Source organism: Carettochelys insculpta, chromosome 9 (assembly GCF_033958435.1).
Source record: "Carettochelys insculpta isolate YL-2023 chromosome 9, ASM3395843v1, whole genome shotgun sequence".
NCBI classification, from domain to species: domain Eukaryota; kingdom Metazoa; phylum Chordata; order Testudines; family Carettochelyidae; genus Carettochelys; species Carettochelys insculpta.
In genome coordinates, this window is record NC_134145.1 from 10,272,720 (window position 1) to 10,298,644 (window position 25,925).

A 25,925-nucleotide genomic window follows, 5' to 3' on the forward strand; every position below is an offset into this window, starting at 1 on the left:
CAAGCAACTGTTCTATGATCACTCAGAGTTGCTATTTGGTCAGTGGAAGATCCCTCACTTCGGAATCTGACCTGTTCTTCCCTGAGCTGTCTATCAATTTCTGTCTTCATTCTCTCCAACAGAACCCTATGGAACACTTTTCCTAGAACAGACAGTAAAGTGGTGCCCCTCCCGTTACTGCATTTCTTCAGGATGCCTTTCTTTGGAAGCTTGATAAGGTAGCCATGTTTCCAGCCTTCAGCATCCCAAATAGGTTATACATCATGTTGACTGATGTCTCACTACCTGCCTTGATTGCTTCTGCGGGAACGTTGTCTGTATCAGGTGCTTTTCTGCTTTTCAGATGGGCAATGGCTTTCCTGATTTCTTCTTTTGTAGGTCTGTTGCTGTTAATCGGTAGAGATATATTTGCAGATGGTAACTCTGGAGGTTCCATGTGGGCAGTACAGTAGCTCTTCAGGGTGTTCCTGCCACCTACTGAGCTGCTCACTTGGGTTTGTTAGCACATGCCCCTCCTTATTCTGTAGTGGCTGATCCACTGTATGCAAGTACCCAGCTAGCTTCTAGGTGATGTTATAGAGCTCTTTCAAGTCCCTCTGTCCTGCAGCTTGTTCAGCTTGTTCTGCAAGGTCTTCCACAATAATGTGGAAACCTATTCATTCACGTCAGACAAAAGAATGGTCCCTGCCCAAGAAAAGAGGTTTAGCAGGGGGGCAAGGCAAATTGTCGTCAAGATTTTGTGCTCATGTGGGGCACTGACAAAGGTGCCACCTGACACAGGGCATTGAAAGGTTTTTAAATGGTAGAGGCTACCCTGCATAGTGGTTAGCCACATTCTCCAGCTCATGAGGGAGAGACCACTCACCATGTAACAGCCTACATGAGGCAGGGGTCAGCCTCCCTGCCTGCCTTCCTAGATGTGCAGCACACAAGTGAAGCATGGAGTAGAAAGTGAGGGGCATTGCGGTTTCAGAGGTTTATTATTTTATATGATTTGTACTTAGCTGTGCTTTACGTGATTAAGAACAAAAGACCACAAAGGAGCCAGATTTGGCAAAGTGTGTGTGTGCGGGTTGACTGCTTCACACATACTGTGTGTCTGTAAAGGGATGAAACTATAAACCAGAAGCTTCGCATCTCTGGTGAGTGGTTCTGAGGGAGACTGTTTAAGTCACAGGGAGTCTGAATGGTCAGCCCGGAACACAGAGATGCTAAGCATCTGGACAGGAGGTTCCTGGAGCTGATCAAAGACCAGCCCCCTGAGAGTATGCCTCGGGGTGGTGATAGACTCCATTCAAACTCCAGTGATCCAGCACAGCTGAGGTTTCGATTCCCCTCCCAAAAGTCCTAGCGAGTGGCCGGGATGTTGCACTCACTAGGATCTGTGACCCCCAGTCTTTGACTGATCATTTCGTTTCTGTGCCAGATTCCCCCACTGTATAATGAGGATAACACCAAATTACTTCACGGGGGTGTTGTGAAAATGAGTGCATGTCAATGCCGCACTTCAAAAACAAAGTGCTAGAATTGCTACATTCTGTTGCTGTGAGGTTGCAGCAGCATGACACATGGGTCAGTGGGGTACCAGAATGAAGACAAAGGCTGCAAAATCATCATCGCTTCTGCCCTTCTCTCCCAGGGCTACAGGAGCCCAGACATTTCATTTGGAGGTGGGAATATGCGTGAAAGGGCAAGTTAAAAGGAGCCAGGGAAGAGGTGTGTTAATCACTCACAAGGACTTCCTTGTATCTAGGGTAGTGGTCTCATTAGCAACTTCCAGGGGCACTGTATCAACAGAGGTAAGTAGTGCCCTCCCACCCACTCCATCACTCAACAGTTTTGTTTGGTTCTGTTTCGAGGGGCAGTTTGTTTCCATCTGTCTGTCCTCTTGGCCACTTGCAGGAAAACATGTTCTGCCCTGGGTTGCAAACAGTGTTCCTGCTGTTTTTCTCCCCAGCCATGAGTGGAATAAATTTTATGTGCACCAAGGCATGTGCAGATGTGCACCACCAGTAGAAAAACATGCTGCTTTCAGTGTGTAGCCGTGGGAGCCCTGCTAATTGGCTGGGAGGCACCTGACTCTCTCGAGTGGCTGCCTAAGAGCTCAGATCATGGAGAACACCAGAAAGCAGAGAGGTGAGCCCTGCATCTCTCTCCAGAGTAGTAGGATGGTGTTAGTTAACAGAGATCCTGAAGAAAGAGTATTGTTTTGCGCCCCTTCCATCCATACTCGAGACTATAATGATTTACAAAAGCAACTGAGCTGAGGATGGTCACTGAAGATAAAAGCAGCAATGGTTCCAGAATGAAAATGTGAGCTGTGCCCTCTGTAAGCTCTCGAACCAACTCCCTAGCCAATACAGAATTAACTCAAAGAAATCGAGAAAACGCCACAGCTGAAGGCTAGGGAACTGGATCTTATACAACAAAGGTCCCAAAGATCTGAAATGCAAGTTTTGTTTTTGGAAATGGATCATTCAGCAGTACAGTCTTACTTTAACTGAGCACATAATCCAACATATGCAATTCCACATAACACAAGCCTTCCTGTTAAATAGGGTCCAGGCTAAGGCTGAGTCTCCTTAATGTATCTCCTTGAGAGATCACCTTCAGCTTGTTTTATGGAGTATTATGGTATTGCATAGATTTATTTGTGAATCTTGTGTTATTTGGGATTTTAAGCCCAGGCTCCTGGAATTGTGTGGGAATCTCAGGTTTGGTTTGATTTTGTTGCATTATTATTAAGTTTCTAGCTCTTGTGACTATGGAGAAAAGTCTGAAAACACGATCTGAGTGCAATGCCCAAATCAGAAGACAAATAAGATACCTAATATTAATACCCTTTAGTAAATTTCTTTATTATTATGTCATGATTTTGTGACACTTAAGCCATGATTTTTACTTATTTAGGGATGGCAGTACTGTCATTACTGTCCACGTCCCATTCTTAAGAGGTTATTCCTCTGATAGTCATGAGATCCTATTCAGCAAATTATTAGCAACTTACACTATTTTGCGAGTATTTGTCTACACTGACTGTAATACACATACACACTTTTGCTTCCATAACTAAATACAATCCAAGTGATGGACTGGATCATGAGACAAAAATCATTCAGTATTATTTCTCCCTAACTATTGAGCAATAGTGCTAAGCTGTTTTAATCACATGACCCTATCTTATTTAGTCCAACTGTGCGTCATGCCCTGGATGAGTTATTACAGTGTACAGTGTATGCTCACATTCAGCTTTTCCATCAAAGAAATCACCATTCTTTAATAAAGAAAGAGAGCTAATAGAGCATTACATAGCTGTTTAAATTCAATTACCCAGTTATATGGACACTATTGCTCCGATGCAAACAAGGCTACCACTTGTACATTTCTACGTGGAATAGGACTGCCACTGTGTAATGAAACTGATATCAGAGAACCAGCGGCTAGTAGGATTAGCAAATTTCAGATTTGTACATTTTCAGTAAATTCATTCATAGGAGCAAATGGCATCTTCTGGTCCCAAAAGAGCAGAAACCCCTACCCATCATTAAATCTCTCCAAGACTCATCCTGTACAGTGTACAAGGACACAGCAGAACAGGTTGGCTTTGCAAAACGCCTGCAATTTAACAGGCTCAAGCAAACTAAGATTTGAGGGACCTGCATGGAATGTGCCCTGATAGCAGGCTCCTTTCAGTTAAATCAAGGCTATTTTAGTTTGATTGCCTTCTCTAATTCCTACTTTGGCAATATCACACAGAGAGGTGCAATTTCTTCCAAAGCTGACACCTGATATATTGAATTCCACTCCAAAGCCCACAGACATCCAGTGGAAAAGATCCTCAACGACCACCACCGTCACCACTGAATAAAGTTAAGCCTGCATGATCCCACCAGGGAAAGGCACAGAAAACGAAAATACCATCACATGACCCAGTTGGACTCTTACCTTCAGTAAAGTGCTCGAGATTTTGTCTATGCATGAGGTTGTTCAAGGAATCAGCTACAGTCGATTTCTTCCTAAACCTAATGGCAAAGAAAAACAAGCTTGGTGATTCTGAACAAGAGGGGGAATCACTGAAAAACTAGACTCTTTACCTGGCTTTCCAAACAGACACAACACATCACCAGCCTGCACCTACTATTATTTCACTTTTTCCATTGTAAATTGCACCAGAAATGCGGAGCCATGAACCAGAACATGTAGAAAATGCTGCTACAGATCTGTCCTCCCAGAGCATTCTGAGCTTCCTGAGCTGCTAGTCTCCTTATTACATGTGTTCATGCGTTATTTTCACACATATGTAACATGCCTCAAAGCTAAAAATTGGATGACAATGGAAACTTCATCACTAAACATCATCTAAAACAGGACAGATTCTGACTCACTTTGAAGAGCTCCTTATTCTGTGACCAGTACTATTGATTTCACTGGGATTACACCTGGAGTAGATATATCTACTTTAAGGTACTGTATTGCTGCCCATCACTGGGGTGCATCAGAGCATCCTATGTGGAAATTTAGAAACGTTTTAAGATAATCCATGGTACCTTTTCATAGGCTCCATTCCTTAAACATGGGAAGAGGTGTTTTTGGCATGTTTGTTTGTGTATAGTGAGAGGAGAGCTGTTGAATGTTGTTCTGATTATTATGGAACTGCTACCAAACAGGAAATTTTGCTTTGTTCTCTAGAAGCCATCAGACGCTAGATTCATCTACTGTGCACATGCATTCTGCAGCTTGAGCCCTTCAATGAAAAAGACTTGTCTCCAACTCTTGCACAATTCATTTTGGGCTTTCTGACCAAAATGTGACCTTAGAGAAGTGCAATTCACACTTGACAATTTGCAGACCGAGATATAAATTTGCTAATATGGTCTGGCCACTTGAAGTGCAGATGTTCTCTAATATAGCTGAGATCTAATTCATTGATATCATTAGTGACAACGTGCTACTCATGGTAAGGACATCAAAATGTGTCTCTGAGGTAGTCAATGCAACCAAGAAGAGTTCTCAAAAAAAAAAAAGAAAAAAAACCCTTGATTCTTTAAGAAAACAAGTGCTAACAAAGATGCCTTGCAGCATGGCTGAATCGAATTTCAGTAGGACCCAAGAGCACTTGAAGACCTTGCAGAATTAAGCCCAGGTTTTGCCATCATCTCGTAAAACCTTCACCTTAATCTTTGATTAGATAAGTGATGAGATGGCACCTGGGAGATTAACAGTGACAAGAGAAGCTTGCAAGCATGAGCCCAACATTTACTGCCAATTAGAACCCCCCGCCCCCTCTGGGTTTTGCCATCTCAGCCTATAGCATAAAGATTTCCATGTATTTCCAAAAAAACAGAGTAACCTGTATTGGTTGAAGCTCAAGAAAAGAAGATGTAACATTTGGTCCTGCCACACATATCTCTGCCAATATTCAGGTTGAAGATCTCATCTCAATCTAAGAGATCTTGGGCCATTTGTAGAATCATGTATATCCACAGATAGTGGATTGAATACCTATGCAGCCTCCTCCCCTGGGCAGGGGAGGGGGCACCAGGGCAGGCCCCTGCACTGCCAGCAGAGAAAGGACTCAAGAAGCTGTGTCCCTGCAGGAGGGGTCAAGTACAGGCCCTGTCCTGTTCCACACCCCTCCATCCTTTGGTAAGCAGTGACTTGCAGAGCCCTGGCCCTGGGTCCTTGCTGCCTCTTACCCCCAGTTCCTGTTTTAGGAACTCTGCCTCTTCCCTGCACAACCCTGCTCCCTCCTTACTCATCTGCACTCCATCCCTTTTCACCCTCCATTACAGATGTGTTGCGTGGATCAAGTAAAATCCGGATCATGGATGGAATAGGGAGTTGAGGCTGGCAGATGCAGATTGGATACGGATCCACATTTTTATATCCATGCAGGGCTGTAGCCATTTGTGTTACTGACCTACATTTCACACAAGCACTAACTCACTCAGCACTTTTCCCTTGTTCCCCTCTGACACAACAAATGGGATTAGACACAGTGAAGATCACAGAAATAATAAAGAAACTATTTGCTAAAGTGCAATAATTTTCAAACTATTAATTTTAATTTTTGTAGTGAAATTTGAAATTACCCTGCCATAACAGAGTAACACCAGTAAATTACAAAAGAAAATTCATTCAAACAGAGAACTTATGTTCAATCAGCTATTGTGAAGATTACCATTTACCTAGCCGTGTACTGGTCGATACCAATACAAACTAGCTCTCACAAATTCATGCAAGCTAGAGTAGAAAAGCTTACTCCATGAAATTGTTCAGTTTGTGCTTATTCATGTTTCATTAATAACAGAATTAGTTGCATTTTGCTGTTCATTGTTTTGGTATCGAATCCATAATGAATAACTATTTCTGCTTATGGTTATCATGAAGGCAGCATTTCGCAGAGCTAATGAGCCAATCAGTGGAGTGATAGGCTCACAAATGAATATGGAAATGAATAGCTGAAGAAAGTGCAGCAACAGGACAGAGTTGTACAGGATTCAACTATGCAAACTCACCAATTACAGTGTATAATTTTACATGCAGCCACCTTGTCTTCTCCTGCATTCTATCAACTAATAGGAGGAGTTGTAAACTATAGGTAGTATTGCCAATCTCAAGAGATCAAAAATCACAAGTCAGACTTCTCCCCAAAATTAAATGTTTAAAACGTCAGAAAATGATATTATATAGTCTGTTGCTTGACTTTTTTGTGCCGTTCTATTTTTCTTCCAACGCACGAGAGATCATTTATGGTTGTAAAACCAACTTTACTGCTCTCAAAAATGCATGCTTCTTTGTCTGTTCAGCTGGAGACTCCATTTACTCTATGATATTTATAGGAAATGAAAGATAGTTCCCCTATCTTTGCTGTTTCCTGTTCTAGCTTATATAAAGAAGGGCTGGATGGCACCTAGTTTGAGAACCACTGACCTAATTAATGCAGCATGATTCACACTCATACATAGAACTTGAAGCACTTAATCAGACTGATGAGTTACAAATATTGATATTAAAGACCTTTACATTAACTCCTTCTTTCTCAGTTTAGCTGATCAGGAATATGTAAAGAGATAGGGTCTTACGCAGCAATGAGTATTGTGTACATAACATGCAGGAGCATAAGAGAAAGATGCTTAGTCATTATATTTGAGTAAGCTCACATGTTTATGTAGTGCTGTATAAAACAGCAGATGATGTATTCAAATATAAGCATGGAATAAGTAATCAGTGTGAGCAAATGGGCAGCTATCCAGTGTTCAGAACTCTTAGGAGCACAGTTATGTAATCCCCTTGACTGAATATTTCAAAGAAAATAAGTATGGAAAGTATTTGTAATTTTCCATAACAACAGTGTTCCTATGCAAAATAAATAAATAAATCACTGCCCCATATCCTAGAGACCACCTTTTCATGGCTACCCATTAGGACAGCTATGAGGTGACTCTAAGCCTATGCTGTTCTAGATCCCCCTTGGGTCTGTTAAGCATCTAAAGACTCAGAGTCCTGTCACTGCCCAAGTCTTGTGGTCCCTAAGCACACTCTCAGGACACAGACCTTCCATCTGGCACCTTGTTCTGAGTGTTGGAGTCTGCCATCCTGTCTCCTCTGGGTACAGAGCTGACTCCTCAATAGCTAAATAACCTGCTCTCCCAGAACTCCTTGCAACAAAGAGAAAGCTTCTGGTTTACAGTTTAACTCCCAGAGGGGTGTGCAGTGGTTGTGAAGGAGTCACACACACTTTTGCACTCTCTCTCATACACATACAGCTCCCCCTCCCAGCTCCCACACTCAATCTGTCAATTTTGTGTTCTTTTCACCTTAATCATATAAAGCACGTAAGAACAATGACACTGAGCCAGACCAAATGTCTGTCTAGCCCAATAGCCTGTCTTCTGACAGTGTCCAACGCCAGATGCCCCAGAGAGAGTAACAAAACAGGTAATCATCAAGTGATCCCTCTCCCATCATCCATTTCCAGCCTCTGACAAACAGAGATCAGGGACACCATTCCTACCTGTCCTGGCTAACAGTCATTGGTGGACCTGTCCTCTATGAATTTATCTAGTTCTTTTTTGGAACCCTGTTAATGTCTTGGTCTTCACAACCTCCTCTGGCAAGAAGTTCCATAAGACTTCATATGTGCTGCATGAAGAAAAACTTCCTTTTGTTAGTTTTAAACCTGCTACCCATTGACTTCAGTTGGTGACACCTAAGTTTTATGGGAACAAGTAAATAACTTTTCCTTATTAATTTTTCCACACCAGTCATGATTTTATATATCTCTATCATATCCCCCCCTTAGTCTCCTTTATTCTAAACTGAAAAGTCCCAGTTTTTTTAACCTTTCTTCATATGGCAACCATTCCAAACTGCTAATCATTTGTGTTGCACTTTTCTGAACCTTTTTCCATGCCAGTATATCATTTCTGAGATGAGGCAATCCCATCTGTACACAATATTCAAGATGCAGGTGTACCACGGACTTATATAGAGGCAATAAAATATTCTCTGTCTTATTCGCTATCCCTTTTTTTAATGATTCCTAACTTTTTTTTTTTTTTGACTGCTACTGCATATTGGCCATTTCTACACAGGCCACTTCCTTTCTAAGTGGCACACTAATATATGGACCGAAAGATGCTAATGAGGCACGGATGCAAATGCCCCACACCTCATTAGCATAACATCACATGATTTGGAGTCCAGAAGACCGTTCTTCTGGACTTCAAAACACTCTGTAGAAGTGCGGCCCTGGGGGGGGCTTCAGGAAGGAAGTCCTTCTTCCGGAGGCCCCTTCTTCCCAAAATTTTTTTTCTGTGTAGAAACAGCCATTGAGTGGATGTTGTCAGAGACCTATCCACAATGACTCCAAGATCTTTCTCTTGAGTAGTTACTGCTAAATTAGTTCCCCTAATTTTATATGTATAGTTGGGATTATTTTTTCTGGTGTGCATTACTTTACATTTATCAAAATTTCATTTACCATTTTGTTGCCCAATCACTTAGTTTTGTGAGATCTTCACAGTCTTCTTTCTTCTTAACTACCTTGAGCAGTTTGGTATTGTCAGCACAGAAGAACACAGATTATGGAAAACAATAGAACACCCGAAATGCAGAGTTCCTCAGTATCTCACCTCCCTTGGGAGATCATTTCTGTTCCGTCAATCAGTCAGGATCTTTTATCATATTGCCTACCCTGTTTCTGGAGCAGCCTACTTCATCCTACTCTGGTATAATATAGTTCTCTCCTGCAGATGTCATTTCCTCCTGTGAGTCCCTTTATAGACTCCTGCTAAGGACATCTGCCCCTTTTGTTCCTCTCCTGGTAACTTCCCACTACTGGTTACTCTCCTGGTAACTTTCCACTACTTCCAAACTCCCCTTCTGCTTTCAGATATATAAAGAGGAAAGGGTCTTCACCCAGATAGAGCAAATACAATGTTGCAACCCTTTGTGTGATCATCTCTCACCATTGTCTTTGGCCAGGCTGGCAGAGACATGATACAACCCTGTGAATACAGTGTTGCTGTAGCAGTGTGGGTCACACGGTATTAGAGAGGTAAGGTGAGGGTGATATCGTCATTTATGAGACCAACTTCTGTTGGTGAGGAAAAACAAGCTTTGGGTACTGGGGGAAGTACACACAGACCAGCTTCCCATGACACAGTGATTTCATGATATGATTTCATTAAATTATTTACAATTCAGAAGTGGTACAGACAGAATCTCTGGTTCATTACACTTCCATCAATCATTCATATGAGCAATAATATCACAATCAAAACAATGGGACTGGCTGAGTCTTTTGCATGAAGCAAAATTTCTCTGACTCGGTCTGCTTCCTGCATCTCCATGCTCCTTCTCTGTACCCCTTTACAGTTACCTCTCTTCTGGTCCCAAAGCGTGCTCCTGCTCCCCTTCCCTACCCTTCCTGCACTATCTCTGCTGTTCCCCATGGTTCTTGATTATGTCCTGTCCAGCCCCCTGACCCAGAGAGGTCCTGCCTCAGAGGCTCACCATGTCCCTGCTCCGCCTGTTCTCCACTCTGTTCTCACAGAGGCCTGGGTCATGACATAATCGAGCCATTCTCATCATTGGCACAGTCCATGTCACAGCCATTAGTGGAGGAGACCCCTTAGGTGTGCCCAGTCTCATCCTATCCCCTAGGGCTGCCCTGGGGTGTGGGGTAGTCTGGTTGGAACCCAGACCCCTCCCACACACACTGGGTTCCAGCCCGGGACCCTGTGCAGCTGCAGCTAGAGGGGCTTCCCTCCCTGGTCCTCCCGATGCAGCAACTGCCTCCTTGGGCCACTACCACCAGACACTTCCCCGGTACCTTCCTCAGATTGTTGCAGCTGCCCTCTCTTCCTGGGATCGCTCCTTACACACGCCTTCCTTCCTTCCTTCCCTCTCGTTCATCCCCTGTCTCCTTCCCCCGACTTCCACTCACCTGAGGGAAACCCTTTTCAAAGGTTCCACAGGATTTCATCGGCCACAGGTGCTGAACTGGCAGCAGGTGCTGGTTTAGCCTGCTGCTGCAGGCTGATCCTGGATAAGCCTCAGTCTCTAGGAAACACAAACTCACAGACCCAACTGCCCACATATTTACCCTCCATGAGGCTACTGTAGCCTGCTGCAGGCTGTGGTCTATCACACATGTTTTCACAAGACTGGTATATGCAACCCTAAAATCGCTAGAGTCATGACAAAATCTTGGAAGTGGGCAGTTCTGCACATCTTTCCTTCATCCACACATCTTTCACAACTTCACAGAGGATGACACCAGCTGCACGTGCTCTTCTCCACACTTACTTCTGACAGATGGCTTGAGCTTCTTTCATTGTGTTTCCCGCATTCAGCATGTCCTGGGCATCAAAAGTCATCATGGCTTGCATTTCCCGTATGGTGGCATATGTCAGCGCATGATACATACTGTCCTTAGTTCTGTAGCAAAAAAGTGAGACACAGAAGAATAGGTGACACAAATTTAACACAAGATTAATTCAACAAACAACACTCTAGGTGCATATTACTCTGATGGAGATTCAGTTAAGGTCTAAACTGGTGGTTTCCAACCTCTACACTAGTGCAGACCCCAACAATCCCCCCAGAACTGTTCACAGGCCCCCAATCACCCTCCAAACCATTTGTCGACCCCCAGCAAAGCCAATTCTAAGTGCTATGTGAATTTCATGAAATGAAAAAAGGAAAACACAACATAGATTTTTCGGACAGCAATCAATATTATTGTAAGATATTTTATTTAAAAATAATAATAGATTGTAACTTTGTAATTCATTTAAAGCTTATTTTCTATTATCATTTTTATTTATTTTTTTCCCATGGACCCCATACAATACCCTCATGGAGCCCTGGGGTCCATGGACCCCAGGTTGGGAACCCTAGCCTAAACAAATATACTAGTAATCAAGCACAATGTGATACATACAAAAGGTTAATTATTGCTGGAAAATACAAACATTCTGGACATGGCCCAAGTTCAGATTTGGGCATCAAATAATTCTCTGACCTCTAGTTTAAATTACTATGAGAAGACACTACAATAATGAGCACAGGGTGGATGCCTAGAATATATCAGTGGAACTGTTGGGCACTCAACAAACATAGGGTAGGCTCTGAAATTTCTTTTGGTTTGGGGTAATTGTTTTGGCATGAGCTCACTACTGAGTACCATGATGTGTGCTGCAAACTGGGACAATTCCCTTCTACTTAGGAGAGTTACACAGAATAATCAAGAAAATGATTAACACAATTGTGGCCAAAGTACACTTAACATGAAACTGACTTTACTTTCTGCTAATGGGCAGCAAATGTCTCAGCTTTTTACTTAATCTATATATTTGCTTGTTATAACCCCAATTTGTCCAACTTGAATATGCTTTCCAAATCGCTGACACTGTGGGATTTCACATAGCACTTTAAAAGACATATTTTTCAATCCTTTAATTATTCTCACAGCAGTTTTAACTGTCTCCAATTTTTCAACAGCCTTTTTGATGCACAGAACCCAAACTGGACACCAGATTCCAATAGCAGTCAAACCCATGTCAAACATGGGGGTAATATCTCTCCATTACTACTCGAGTCCCCTGTGTAGACATCAGTTGATCATATGAGCCCTTTTAACTTTATGCAGGCATGTCAAACTCAAAGCCTACTGAGGGCTGCACAAAGGAAAACTGATAGCTTTCAGGGTAACCAAAGAAAATGTACTTCTATCAGAAAGTCATAATTATTAATTATTATAGATTACATTTTAGGTATATTGTATAATATTTTTCAGGTCTTATTTGAATATAAACACAAGAATTTTAATTGAAAATTTAATACTTAATATGCATTTTATTGTTTTATAATTTTATTAATAGTTCATAAAATTTGGTGTGTAAAATTGTTATTTGCTCATAGATAATAATTTTTCAATGAAATATCAATTTAAGGTATTCTGTGTCCCAGGTGTCTCCCAGCTCTGGTGCTGCTGGGGTTTCCCTGCCCCCAACCAGGTCCCTGGGCTGGACTTGCTGGCGGGGCTCCATGCCCCAGTTGGCACCAAGCTCTGGGGCTGCAAAAAATTTTGATGCGGCCCCAGGGCTGACAGCGAGGAGGGAGAGCTCAGTGGTTTGAGCATTGGCCTGCTTTAGGCAGTGGGCTGGACTAGATGACCTCCTGAAGTCCCTTCCAGCCCTATGAGTCTATGCTTAAACTACAGCATCACACTGGGAGCTCATATTTATCTGATTAACCTCCTCAACCCCTAGGGTTGTTTTTTCTTCAGAGTCACTCTTTCCCATGACAGCAAGAGATCCCCATTCTGAAAGTATGTGCCCCCCACTTTGTTTCTAAAACAGGGGACTCTACATTTCACTGCTTAGAAACACACTCTTGACTTGCACCTAGCTTACCAGGTGAACTGCATTGCTCTTTATCAGCCACGTGAGACAAACAGATCAGGATCACCAAAACTACACAGGGTACTGCCTTTGTTCCAGATATTGTCAACGATGACAGGAAATAAGTAGACCCCTACTCGGATACAAAAATTTGCATCTGCACCCACAGAAATTATTTTGTATCTAACCTGCAATCTACACTTAACCTTTTATATGTATTCACATCTTCACCTGCACTCGCTAGAGCAGTGGTTCTCAGCCAAGGCTCTGAGGCCCACTGTGGGGCAGTGAGCAAGTTTCAGGGGGTCTGTCACACAGGACCATACTGGCCTTGGCTTTTAGAAGTCCCCTCCCCAAGGAGCTACAACCCTGAGACATTCCCACCCCTCCACAACTCCAAGTCTTAAACCCATAGGGACACACAGGCTCCTTGAAACTGACTCGTGAAATCCCAGTGGACCATAGACTCCAGGTGAGGACAACTATTCTCGAGCCCTACAGCAATACAAAAATTTGGTTCCACATCCAATTGACTTAATTTGGTCAACAATACAACTGGATCTTCATCTGTGGATAAAGCTATCCAGGGATATAAAGCAGATCTCTGCAGATTTACAGGGCTCGAGAAATGATAGGGGCAGTGCCTAACATATAACAACTGGGCTTCTCCATGTTTCATTCAAGAATTTGGATTGCCAAAGGACATTCACCTATATTTGATATAGATAGAGCTTTCCAATTTCCGTCCTAGGTAAGTGTAAATTGATGTGTTAGACAGGAGTTTCCCAGAATGCTTGGCTTTTCACTTGGGTGCAACCTCAAGAACCATAATGTGCCCAACCTATGAACAGAGCTACAGATGGTTTGGTCTCATCATGCGCCTTCCATAAGGTTTGAGTCTTGGTTTATACCGTCCGTGCTAAAGCTGCCAGAAGAGCATGACCAAGAGTAGGTCTGATACACTGAGGTACAAAATAAAGAGCAGAGGATAATCCTGGGGAGTATTCTCTAGTACTGGAATTTATCTATAGGTCCTTGAGAGAATAGTGACTAGCACATCCAAGCCCAGAAGTTGTACCCTGGCTCTTATAACATGTAAAGCAGGGGTCAGCAACCCCCAGCACATGTGCTAAGAGTGGCATGTAAGTCAATTTTCACTGGCACATGAGGCAGGACCTCAGCCCCTCCTCTCCTCCCCCATGCAGCTAGGAGGGTTGCTCAAATCCATGCCACCTGTGGATCAACAAAAGATCAACTAATGTTACCAACCACCACCTAAACGGTAAAGCTCTGCATCTTAATTTATTTGTTAATGAAGCTGTTGTAAGTAGGACTATCAGTGACTTTAAAAAGTGTCACCAGCACTGGGACCGTACATAGAGGTCAAAAGGTCAATTTCAGCATTCTGCCTCATTGCTGACCCCTGATGTAAAGCATATAATACTTTTTCAAGACAGTATTGTATCCCAGATGAGAATGTATTTCTGATGTTGAGGTGATAGACTATTTACTTTCAGAATGGGCTCTTCTGCCCACCAGACAAAGATATAAGAAGATTCCATGGCTGGAAGGTGACATTAGACAAACTCAAACTCAAGGGAAAATTTTTTAACAAATTGGATGTTTTTCTAGTTCGAACCGGAATTAATTCATAAAGTCCTATGGCCTGTGTTATTCAGCAGATCAGAGGAGATGACCACAATGGCCCTGTTTGGCCTTTTCCAAATCTATACCACTAAATAAGAACTGTAACAACTTTTAGAGAAAGGCCTAAAAGATCATGTTGGACCCTGACTGGCATGAAACCACATATTTAAAAAAAGAGGGGTGCAAGAATCTAAACAGCCTGTAAGTGCCAGAAATCACCACCTCACTGAACCACTTTCTGGCAGTTTCAGCAGAGGCGGCCAAAGGCAGAATGTACTATGGAGACCAAACCTCTCTTTTGTGGAAACCATCTTGTATCAGAAACCATTTCACATCCCTTACTTCTGAACACACACAAGAGCCTGTACTTTCCTTGACCTATCTGGGAATGGCAGGGAGGATGAGCTCTATGGAATGCGTTAATGAACTGTTTGGAGTCAAGGCTCCAGCTCCCTAGTACCTGTTTCTCTTTGTTGATAACGGTTTCTCTTTGAGAAGTGATTAAAATTGCCTCTGACACTGGGCTTTGTTTGTGTAAGGGTATAAAATACTAGAGTTAGCTGCATCAAGCAGCCTTGCTGGACTTGGTTTTACTAGTGTCCAGTTTGGCTCATCTGTTGCCTTATTGAATTCAATAAAGCTGAACGTTAGCCACCTAAACACAGAGAAGTCTTGTGCTTCAACTCTATCCTTAGAAATAGCCCCATCAGAGCAGGGCTAAACAGCCTTGCAGGCCAATGAGGAGAAAGCTTATAATTCCTCTGTCCATGCTGTGGTGTTCTTTGTACAGACAACTTTGGTTTCAGTCCCATGCTTTTCGCAAGTGAAGAAAGATTTGCTAGAAATAAAGAACAATAGTAAAGAGTTGAAAACAAACCAGTCGAAGGATAAATGCATTAATGCAAACCAAAGCCCAATGTAATGAAAACGATTCTCCCTCAACCACCTTCACTGTTGTTTTCTAAAACACACGAGCCTGATAACAAATTAGTGCAAATTGAACACCAATTAAATTATGTCCCTCTAAAATAAGTGTTTTATTGACTTAGTTGAGTCATATGGACCTAATCTTTTCATCGAAACCAATACAAGCTGTACCATCCTATTTAGTCTTTTTAATCAGAAGGTTCTGCCACTGGCACATGAGCTGTTTGCTCTCAGCTGTTGCCAGAAATTACACAAGAACAAGAAGCTAATGAGCAGTTTTTTATAAATAGTAAATACTAATCTGTGCTTCTATAACAGCTTTCCTCTGAGGATATCCACCCCATTATCTTGTGATCTGTATTAACATATGTAAGGACAGAAGCAGGACAGCAAGTATGCTGGCCATTTTTTGTCAAAGCCCTGATCAAAGACATACATCATTATAATTTCATAGCTTGTCTCCACAGAATGGTAAAACCAGCTGGTTAACCTTGGATCATTGGCTCACATTTCTGTAGTATGTTTTATCCAGTGCTCCTAAAACTCAAAGACTTAACTGCTGATTACAAAACTATGTATACAAACAAATCATTTTACTCAGCCAACTGAAATGCAGTCATTTTCGGAGTGAAAGAAAGTAGCCTTTAATTAAAAAGAGCAGCCACAACACAGTCCAGGACAATGTGAGAATGCAGTGAGCTCTGCCAGGTGAGTCAGCATTCTGATCCCAGAAGCCTCAGTTCCTCTAGTCAGTCTGACTGAATAATTAGTTAATCAAAAGGAGAAACTGGGGAGGTAAGGAACTAATTAGGCCCCAAGCTGACCAGCCTAATAAGTACCAGGAACAAGGTGTTACAAAGAAGAGGGGAGGACAAGGCTCGCTGAGCCTGGACTTATGGAGCTCCCTACAGAGAGGGAGATATCCTTTCCTCCAAGACCCTAATCAAGAAATGTTGAAAGAAGTAGAGATTAAAACTGGGCTGCATGTGTGGGTGGATGGGTTTAGAATAAAATTCAATCTGCACACAATAAGAACTTGGGTTGGAATAGTTTCTAGGCATCACAGACTGGTGACCGAGAGTGGCCTTGTGACATACAGACTGTGAAGAATATGCAAAAACTATACAGAGATTTTTGGCTTGGAAAATGTAATTTTCTAGCTGGAATGTGGCCAGGTCATAAGGACTAAAGTCCTGAAGAATGGAACCATAGCAACTTTAATGACCGCAAGTATTCAGTTCTACATTATATCCAAAAGTTGTCATGAGCAAACACTGGCGAGGCAGTTATTTGTAGAAAAGCCTATAAAGGTAAGAACATTGGCCCTAGCAGGTGAAGTCAGATTCACTCAGGAATAAGAGCAAGCTGGCTGAGATTCAGCAATATAAGACTAGAAGAATTATGATAAATGCAGGGAAGCAATAGGAGGATCTGGGGAAGATTATATAAACTCATCTGATGGAAGGTATTTATCCAAAGCTTGCCTCTCTGGCTTGCCAGTTTGATGCATTGCTAGATCCCCAGCTGTTACATGATCACACAATTTGGCAGCCGTGCCCAACAAGGTATATATTCATCCACATCTGAACAGGAAGTTGAGACCTTTTCTTTTGGAAGGCCACCATGATCCACGCCTTTGTCTCCTCTGGATTAGACAACTACAACACACCATTCCTTTTGGCGCTATGCTGTAAATTCACTTAAACAGAAGCTCATGCATAATATATCGGCCTCTGTATGAAGCAGCGCACTGCACAAGTACATTGGCAGCTGCATCCGTTTCCCTCAGGTTTCTGGGTGGAGCTAAAAGTGTTGTTTTGACTGGAAACTTGAAAGGTGGACAGCCCCAGGGCCTGAGAAACCAACCATCTTCCTGTGAGACATTGTCATGATTACAGTTAATAGATGCACTAGAGTAGGAAGTGTATTGCTTAACAAGAAAGGGAACAGTTGACAGGGTGGTCATCCATGACAGCCCTGCAATTTTGATATTCATTCCCCTCCTTTCAGAAGCAATGTACTTCTTAAAAAATAATTCTCTAGTCTTCAAGGTCCCACAGAACACCTTTCAAATATCAGTTGAAATCTTGTCTACTTTGGAAACAGGCACCAAATCCAACAATCAATTGATGGCCAGCCGCTGCACCAGCACAAACTGCAAATATCGGTGTAACTCTTCTACCAGAAGGAATCGAGAGCAACCAGGGCTGAGTTGAATATCTAGGGGCCCCTTTTCATCCAGCTCACATAGAACTGGCTCGAGCCCCCACCCAGTAACCTGGGAAATTCACACACCCCATGTGCCTCGGAAAAGGAAATTAATTACAGTATGCATTGTTTGAAAAGATAGTTTGGTAATAAATTCTATGGTTAAGGCCTATGAGGCCAAGATCTCAGCAAGATTCAAAATGCAATTGGACATGTATATGGATATTACCATAATTAATTATAACAATTTTTGGTGGAAGGGATATTAAATCCCATTCTTTAGGGTTTAACCCAATCTCAATCTGTTAGAGATCAGGCTGAAACTTATTATGAGTGGCAAATAACCTTACATCTGCCAATTGTGGTGTCTCTTAATTTCCTCTGAAGCAACGGTTGCTAAACATTATCAGAGACAGGACACTGAAGTACACAGACTTTGGGTCTGACCCAGGAAGATGATTCTTACCTTCCCATGAGTCTACCCGGCTTTCAAGCAGGTTGATCTCTACTTTATGTATTGAGTGTGTGCATAGTCATGTAGCCAAACGATAGCCTTTTCAGTGGCATGATGCAGTTCTCCTAGACCGCTGCTGAACCTCATCAGCAGGCATTCATTCATCAATCATGAGCATCATCATCTGTACTGTCCTGCAGCTGCATAAAGGGCTATCACAAAGGCCCCAGTGATACTGATTGGCTGCACAGAGGCCTTGCCCAGTCCAGAATCTGTTCACCAGGGACCACTGATCAAAACCAGGCAAGCAGATTGTGGGGTGGTGACAAATGACGGATTGGGGATTGTAACAGATATCCACTGCTCTTGCCACTGAAGCTGTGGCTTTCCTTGTCTACACTTGGGTTTACACTGGGACATCTACATGAATAGCACTTGGTGAATTTGGTCTTTACCCACAATCTGGTCTTATCTATGTTGCTGAGCAAAGACTATTCACATAGTCCTTAAAACTAATTAAGGTTTCTCTGTTGCTTGTGGGATTGTCACTGAAAAGGCTGATGGAAGAAGTGTGCCTCAGGAAAGGGTGAGTATGTGGATGCAGATCATTAAAGGAAGCAGCATGTAAGAAGGCATAAAGATATATGTGGATGGAGGAGGAAAAAAGCAGTTGTCCGATGAAAGCCCTAAAAGGAACTGGGGCAGTAGAAAGAAATGAACAGAGATACAGGAAGAGAGGTTCAGAAATGTGAAAGTGATGACAAGGAGCATGAACTGGGAAAAGGGAAACAGCAGAAAGAATGAACAAGTGATTTGTTCAGGTTTTATTATCTGGAGTGACAATGATAGAAATGAGGGAAGAATCCTTTCAACTGTGGTGTAGAGCCTGATAACACTTAGTTCAGTTATCCTGCTTGTAACAAACTGTGACGGCACCTGTAGTCATTGGTAGGAACAAATACAAGAGCTATATTTCATGTTACAGAACATACCATCTGGTAAACAAGAGTAAACATTTCGTTCACTATAGGCTTATGTGATCCTTTAGTCCCCACCAGACCAGTGTGAATTTCAATCTATACTAACTTGTTGTGCACTGCATGGCTTGTGTGGACCCTACTGACATGCACAGAAAGTTCTCTGAAGGGCATTAATGTAATCCTGCTTCAGATGACTTACTTGACTTGAACCCTTATACTTCAGGTGGTGCATAGGTCATTTACAATTCTCCTCCACTTCACTCTGTCTCAGGACAAAACATCTAACTGACCCCAGAAGTACCCCAGTTGTTGTTCTTCAGTCTCAGTAGATCTCCATATTGTCCAACATCTTCCTCTTTTGCATTTTCCACGCAGGTTCCATGTGAGAGCTTAATGGACTAAGCTGGATGCTGGTTTTCTGAGAGTCATCCCCACTTTCTTCTCTTGATTTGAGTGTCAAGTTGTTCTTGTCCTGCTCTGTTCCAAAGCTCCTCATTTGTGACCAAGTCTTGCTATTTAGTGTGAAGGATGTACCTCAAGCATCTGCTTATGAATGTCTGTAGCTTGTGAGTTAAGACTTTTTAGTACACCAGGTCTTGCATCCATCCAAGAGCATACTCTTCAATTTGTGTTGAAGATCTGCAGTTTCATCTTTGCAGATATTATTTGTGAACTTCATATGCTCCTGATCACAATGGACTGGATTATGAGCAGGACAACAGATGGCCATCAAGGGGGAATTAAGTGGACACTTTTCAAACAGCTAGAGGACATTGATTTTGCTGACAATGCCTCCCTCCTTTCACACCAATAGGAAAGCATAGAAGAGAAGGTCACAACAATAGACAAAACTTCCTCAATGATTGGACTGAGCATTCACAAGACAATGAGGATCAACTAGTCCAACAATGCCACCAATCATACTGGGAGTGGATGGCCTCGAAGATGTGGAGCAGTTCATCTACTTGGGAAGTATTATGGGCACAGACAGAGGAACAGAGAAGGATATTAATGCTAGAATAGGGAAAGCAACAGCTGCATTTAAGACTCTTTATCCCATATGGTGTTCTACTTCAAATAGTACCTCATTAGCCAGCACTAGGAAATTTTTAGCAAATGTCCACACTAGCTTTTCATGCATTAAAATTCACACCTTCCTAGCATGGACTAAAGTACCCTATAGACAACCCTAAGATGCTGCTGATACAGAAGATGCATAAAGTACTATAACCACTGATCATGCCGTGCCGTTTACCAGTGGGAGTGGGAGGGAAGAGTCTTTCCTTCTTCCATCTCTAGCAACTTACTACATATGATCCAAAAGAGTTATTATTAATCTGTCTAGTGCTCAGATTGTAATGGGAGTTGTACTGAAAGATAAAGAAAGCAAAGAAGCGGGGAAAAAACAAAAAGCTGGTAAAAGAATTCAACTTGCTTGGCTTGTAGGGAAGCAAGGGCCTCAGGAAACTGGTTGCTTAGAAATAAATCCACAGCAGTCATACATTCCTCCAGGGCCACATTCAGGTCTGATGCAGATGATCTGTCAAAAAAGAATGACAAAACCTATTACTTCCATTCTTCTTTTACTGAACTCATTTCTTATCATGTGTTCTCATTATGATTCCACTAATACACCAGATGACTAACTTGCATTAAATGTGCTGTAAGGAAAAAAGAAAGTCTGTGTCACTTTAGATATTCCTATATCTGTCCCTCATTCCTTCTCTCTCTCAAACAGCTAATGCCCGTTCACTTTCTATCAGTTTCTAGTGTTTGTTGTTAAATTGCCTTGCTTTTGGTGGCCTCTTGTCTTGGTGCCATGCTATCAGCTGCAGACCTAATGTGACCTCCTGAAGGTGCACCATCCTCACATTATGATATTTCAAATTCAAATTAAACCCAAGATTCCCTAAACTGCCATGAAGATTTTAGGCTAACTGACAGGGAGCAGATCTTTCTAAGAATTGAGATTACCCAATAAATTTTAGGATTAGCGGTAACCTGTAATTCAGGGCCACTGCTGAACTCCTGAATGCTACAAAAACCATGTGGTCCCTGCCCCAGGGGTGGAGAATAAGTAGAGCTTTTTGTCCCCTTTTGCTCAGAAACTAAGGATTAAACAGGCTCAAGATGAGATTTAGGACAATCTGCTCAAGTCAAATGCAGGGTTTCGGTTTGGTCCGTTATAGAATTAAGGACTAGCTGCAATGCCAGGATCCCAACTTAAACTTTGCCAAAATTTGGCAGTAGGTGCTCCCAGGGTTTTGGATCAGGCCCTTATCTGAGACATCCAGAATTAATACAAGCAAAATTAAAAAATGATTAGACTGTTCCTTTGCCTTACAGCTCCCCTGTAATGTGAGAACAAGGGCTTTCAGTGAAATTAAGGAAAATAGTGCTTCATACAACTTGCTATCGGTCCACAGACTTCAGTCCTGCAATGGAATTGGAGTGTCAGGTATCGTGCCTGGAATATTTTGTGATGAAAACCATTAGTAATTAAGGACAATAGAATTTGGGAAACAAATTTCAAGCCTGCTGGTGAAAACTGATCAATGCAGTGGTCAGAAAGGAATCATCCCTTCTACAGGCAGCATAACTGCTAGTTGTATTAGAGTTCCTCCTGCCACCCAATCTTCTGAAGTCCTGCTTGGACTGGAGAAACTACAGCATGGAAATGCCTAAGTACCTTGCTGCCAGAAGAGCCTTTTGGCAGTATTGTTTAACCCAATTTTATGCCGCCATTGACCACAAAGTATAAGAAAGAACTAAATCACTACAGCTATACGTATTTAAGTCAATTAAAATGTCAGCTCTGGAGTGCTAGTTTGAATTAAAAAACAGCTGCAAAATGCAGGTGAAAAACCAAAAGCTGCATATCATAATCAGAGGACTACTTCATTGCCTTACCCCAATGGCTTCTGTTTTCTTTAGGAGACTCTGATATTATGGCCTGAGATGTCTGATGAGTGTTTCTTAGATGGTCTCAGGATGACTGGTAATGGGATAATAGACCAACTGAGAAGTTCTGGCTGAAGTTCAGCACAAGACATAAAATTGTTGTGTATGAGACTGTAGGAAGAATAGACCTTGCATGGGTAAGGTTAATGTACCTTGGAAAATGTCAAAAGAGTTGAAATATGGGTATTTTGCACCTTTCTTTAAAAGGCTGGATTTCATTAGTACATGGTGCACAGGAGAGTCCAGGTAATTTTTATAAGATAATAAAAACTCATTTTCTCCTCCACCTCTCCTGACTTTGGCTGCTCTAACTAACAAACATCTTGTGACTTGGAATCTGTGCTGGTTCCCATTAAAAAAAATTGCAAACAAATAATTACCAAACTTAAAAAGAAATTGACCTTGAAACGAGGAAGTGTGCTAGCAATATCGCTCTATTAAGAAAAGGATTATAACTCAAAACAAGGCAGTGAGAGGTTACTGATTACACTGAGGACTTTGCAATATTTTTTCTTTAAAAAGTAAAACACTTTAGTGAAGAAAAGCAGCATGACTTTTGCACACTCAAGAACCAGGCTTATAAGTTTGAGAGAAACACACTACGAGACAGTCTCAATAATGCCTGTGTCATTACACTTTTCAATTGTGCTGCTCCTGGAAGACTCTCAGCCATTTATTAACTGCAAGTTCCCTGCATCATTGTGAGCCATTGTTCATCTAAAACAATATTATGTATGAACAAACTATATAATTTAGAGCCCCACTTGGAGCTTGTTGTATTGTCCTATTTTAAAACTGTCATCTGTTAGCTAAGTGTATGATAGTTTTTATCTTCCCTTTGTTAGCTTAGGCGTATCAGTATTACAACATACTTATCATTGAACGGAAACATGCTCTGATCTGCTTAAAACTCTTCAAGTGTGGTTACTAACAACATTTTAAATTTTCCTTTTTTTATTTCTTTATCTTTATGCAGAACGTATTAAAAAAACCCATAAAAGCAAAAAACTAAGTACACTTCCTTGTGAGATTCCTTTTTACAACGGAAGACTGCTGAGACTTTACCACCACAAAATTTCAAAGGACACATAAAACATCTGAACTCCTTGAAATGCTTCTTTTAAGAAAAAAAGGATGCTTTACACAATCCCACACTCTTCTCAGCATCCACAGAAGGCAAGTTATACAGCTTCTTAGCATTCTAATGAACCTGGATCTTTTCATAGACTCAGTGAGTAAAGAAAACAGAATGTAAGAAGGTAAATGTTGTTTAATTATACAAATAATATAGATCTTAGTCTGTTACTGTACTAATTCACAGAAGTAATACTTTAGAGAATGCGGCACATTTTTCCAAAATGATTAGTCATGCTTCAGTGGGTTGCACTGTTTCTCCACTGCCTTTCTCAGCTATAAAATCAGCACTGCCTCAAATCCAAATGTAAGTAACAATATAGTTGTATTTACCCTTCTAATAGGTCTCCGTTGTCTTTCGACATGGTCATTTGCACTGTATGGCGAGTGTGGAAATCAGCAGCATGAATTACCAAAAGACATCTGGCAGCAGGCTCTCAACTCCGCTTAACAAGCTCAGAATGACAGTCACATGAGGGGCAGGACATGGTCTGCCTGCTTCCCTGCTGAGCGTAATATTGTCACTGATTGGTCATTATGATAAAATAAAGGGAGTTTCCATAGTGCAGTGCTATTATCCTGTGCATGAGTGATTTGGGAATCATGCCCTCTGCCGTCCTAGACATTGCTCACTCACTCAGAGGCTCCACCCATTTAGGGCAGAAGCAACTGAACAGGCACTACTGCACTGGGGGAGGGTTAATATGGGGCCCACCCACCTAGGGCCATCCCTCCCCACTCCAGCTGGACCCATAGCTATATGGTGGGCGGAGAGACCCTCCCCTCCCCTCCCCTCATACGGACTTGGGAGAAAACTGCAGAGAGGCGCCAAGCAAATAGGGGAGTTGGAACAAGTTTTATAGCAGGGGGCTAGAGACATTGAACCAAACCGTAAATCCCATATATAATGGAAACCACCTCAAGCCAGGGGGTGCCCTGGCCCCCTAATTCCAGATGCAGCAGTAGGAGCAGAAGCTGCCAAACTGTGAGATCTGGTCCTTCACACACTAACCTTTATAGTGTTGACTAGACTTTCTCCTCCGTGTTGATTGGCTGTTACGACAACCTTTCCACTCCCTCAGTCTCTTCACTTCATCCCTCCCTGCCTCCTCCTGGCCCTGCCCCACCCCTCCTCCACCTCACCTTGCCTCTTCCCTCAAGCTCCCCCTCCCCCAAGCAATGGAAGCCAGGGGATTACCAGGGGACCTGAAGGGGTTCTCTCCCCCCCTTCCCCACACACGCACCACAGCAGCAGGAGCCAGAGTGACCCAGCAGCCTGCTCTGCCCCACTGCCCAGATACCAACCCGCTGACTCTGCTTCACTGCAGCAGAGAGAAAGCAGAGACACCCAGCCTGCTCCCCTCCACTCCGTTTCACTCAGGGGAGCAAGCCAGGCCGGCTGGGGCATTCCGCTAGCCATCACCATGGTGACGCAGAGTGCAGTGGGCCAAGAGAGGTGATGAAGCGGAACCGGCTGTGGGGTCACTCCAGCTCCTGACGCCACTGTGAGTGGGGTGGGTAAGAGACCCCTGCTCCTGCCCCATGCCAGGCCTCCATGTAATTCTCCAGACAACCCTGGGTCCTGCAGGTTTCCATCAATATGGGGACCTGTCCCATCCACAGGACAGTTGGGGCAGCCACTGCAGGGCCCACCCAGATTGCAGGACCTGGGGCAGCTGCCCCAAACCTTCCAATGGCAGGGATGGCTCCGGCACTGGCACCTGAATTGTGGCCCTACGCCCATGCCACCTCTTCCCCTGAGGTCCTGCTCCCATGCCACCCCTTCTCCCCAAGCCCCCACTTCCTGCTGCCCCTTCACCCTGAAGAAGCCAGGTTCCCACACCATCTTTTCCCCACAGTGACCCACCCTATCGCCTCCATTGCGCTCCTGTACAGCTGGTCAAAGGTTGCAGGGAGGGGGAGGATGCATACTGCATACATTTTATATACGTACATATGGTATATTTTATTCATTAAAATGTGTGTGGATCCAAGTACACAAATTATACAAAACAGAGAAAATTTCAAGAGAATACTTGAGTGCTTCAGTTCACGTGTAATAATTCATGCTCGGGTGCTATGGCAACAAAGCAGGCACCAATTATTACAAAATAGCTAGTGTACCTGGTTAAAATTCTTGGTATCTAGCATCACAGAGAAACTTGTGTCAAGAGCCACACAAGTGACATACATGCAGAATGCACCCTTATTAAGTGTGTAACAAGACACAGCATCAACCACAATTATTTTAATTGCTCCCAGCCAAGCTTAGCTACTTATTCAGAAGGAGTGGCACCTTTGCTCAGTGGTGTGAGCTATTGATACAAGAATATGCACCTTTTTAACCAGCTACTGATGAAGTTTCCAAGTGATTTTAAGTTGGTCTCATTGGTCTTTAAAACTCTGTATGGTGAAAGCTCTTGCTGTTTCTGACACTTCTGCTTCAAGCTTAGACTTTGCAAGTTTTCATGCTTCAAAACCACCTGCCTTTCATGAATTCCACTATTACAGCCAGCAGCACATTTACTGAGCTAGCCCCTAGAGGGAGCAATCTGCTCTCTCAACAGCAGTCTCAAGGGCTCCTTCCATTCAAACATCACAACCCCCCTTTTAGATAGATAAGGTGGGTTTAAGAGCTATCAAGTGATTTAAGAGAATGAACCATGTGATTAAATAAATTAATTCCACAATTAAACAAGA

The 25,925-nt window shown here is 42.6% G+C and overlaps 1 protein-coding gene across 1 annotated transcript in view; it reads right to left on the reverse strand.

Annotated features, from left to right (window-relative positions):
- The window catches only part of TTC39A (tetratricopeptide repeat domain 39A), a 57,463-nt gene extending 33,867 nt beyond the window's left edge, over positions 1-23,596 (reverse strand). Inside the window, exons 1-4 of the mRNA XM_075002616.1 lie at positions 23,559-23,596; positions 20,566-20,670; positions 10,816-10,947; positions 3,946-4,022 (exon numbers count right to left, since the gene is read on the reverse strand). Coding sequence (XP_074858717.1) covers positions 3,946-4,022; positions 10,816-10,947; positions 20,566-20,670; positions 23,559-23,596 — 352 coding nt within the window. The remainder of the gene's footprint in view (positions 1-3,945; positions 4,023-10,815; positions 10,948-20,565; positions 20,671-23,558) is intronic.
- Between the last annotated feature and the right edge of the window lie 2,329 nt (positions 23,597-25,925).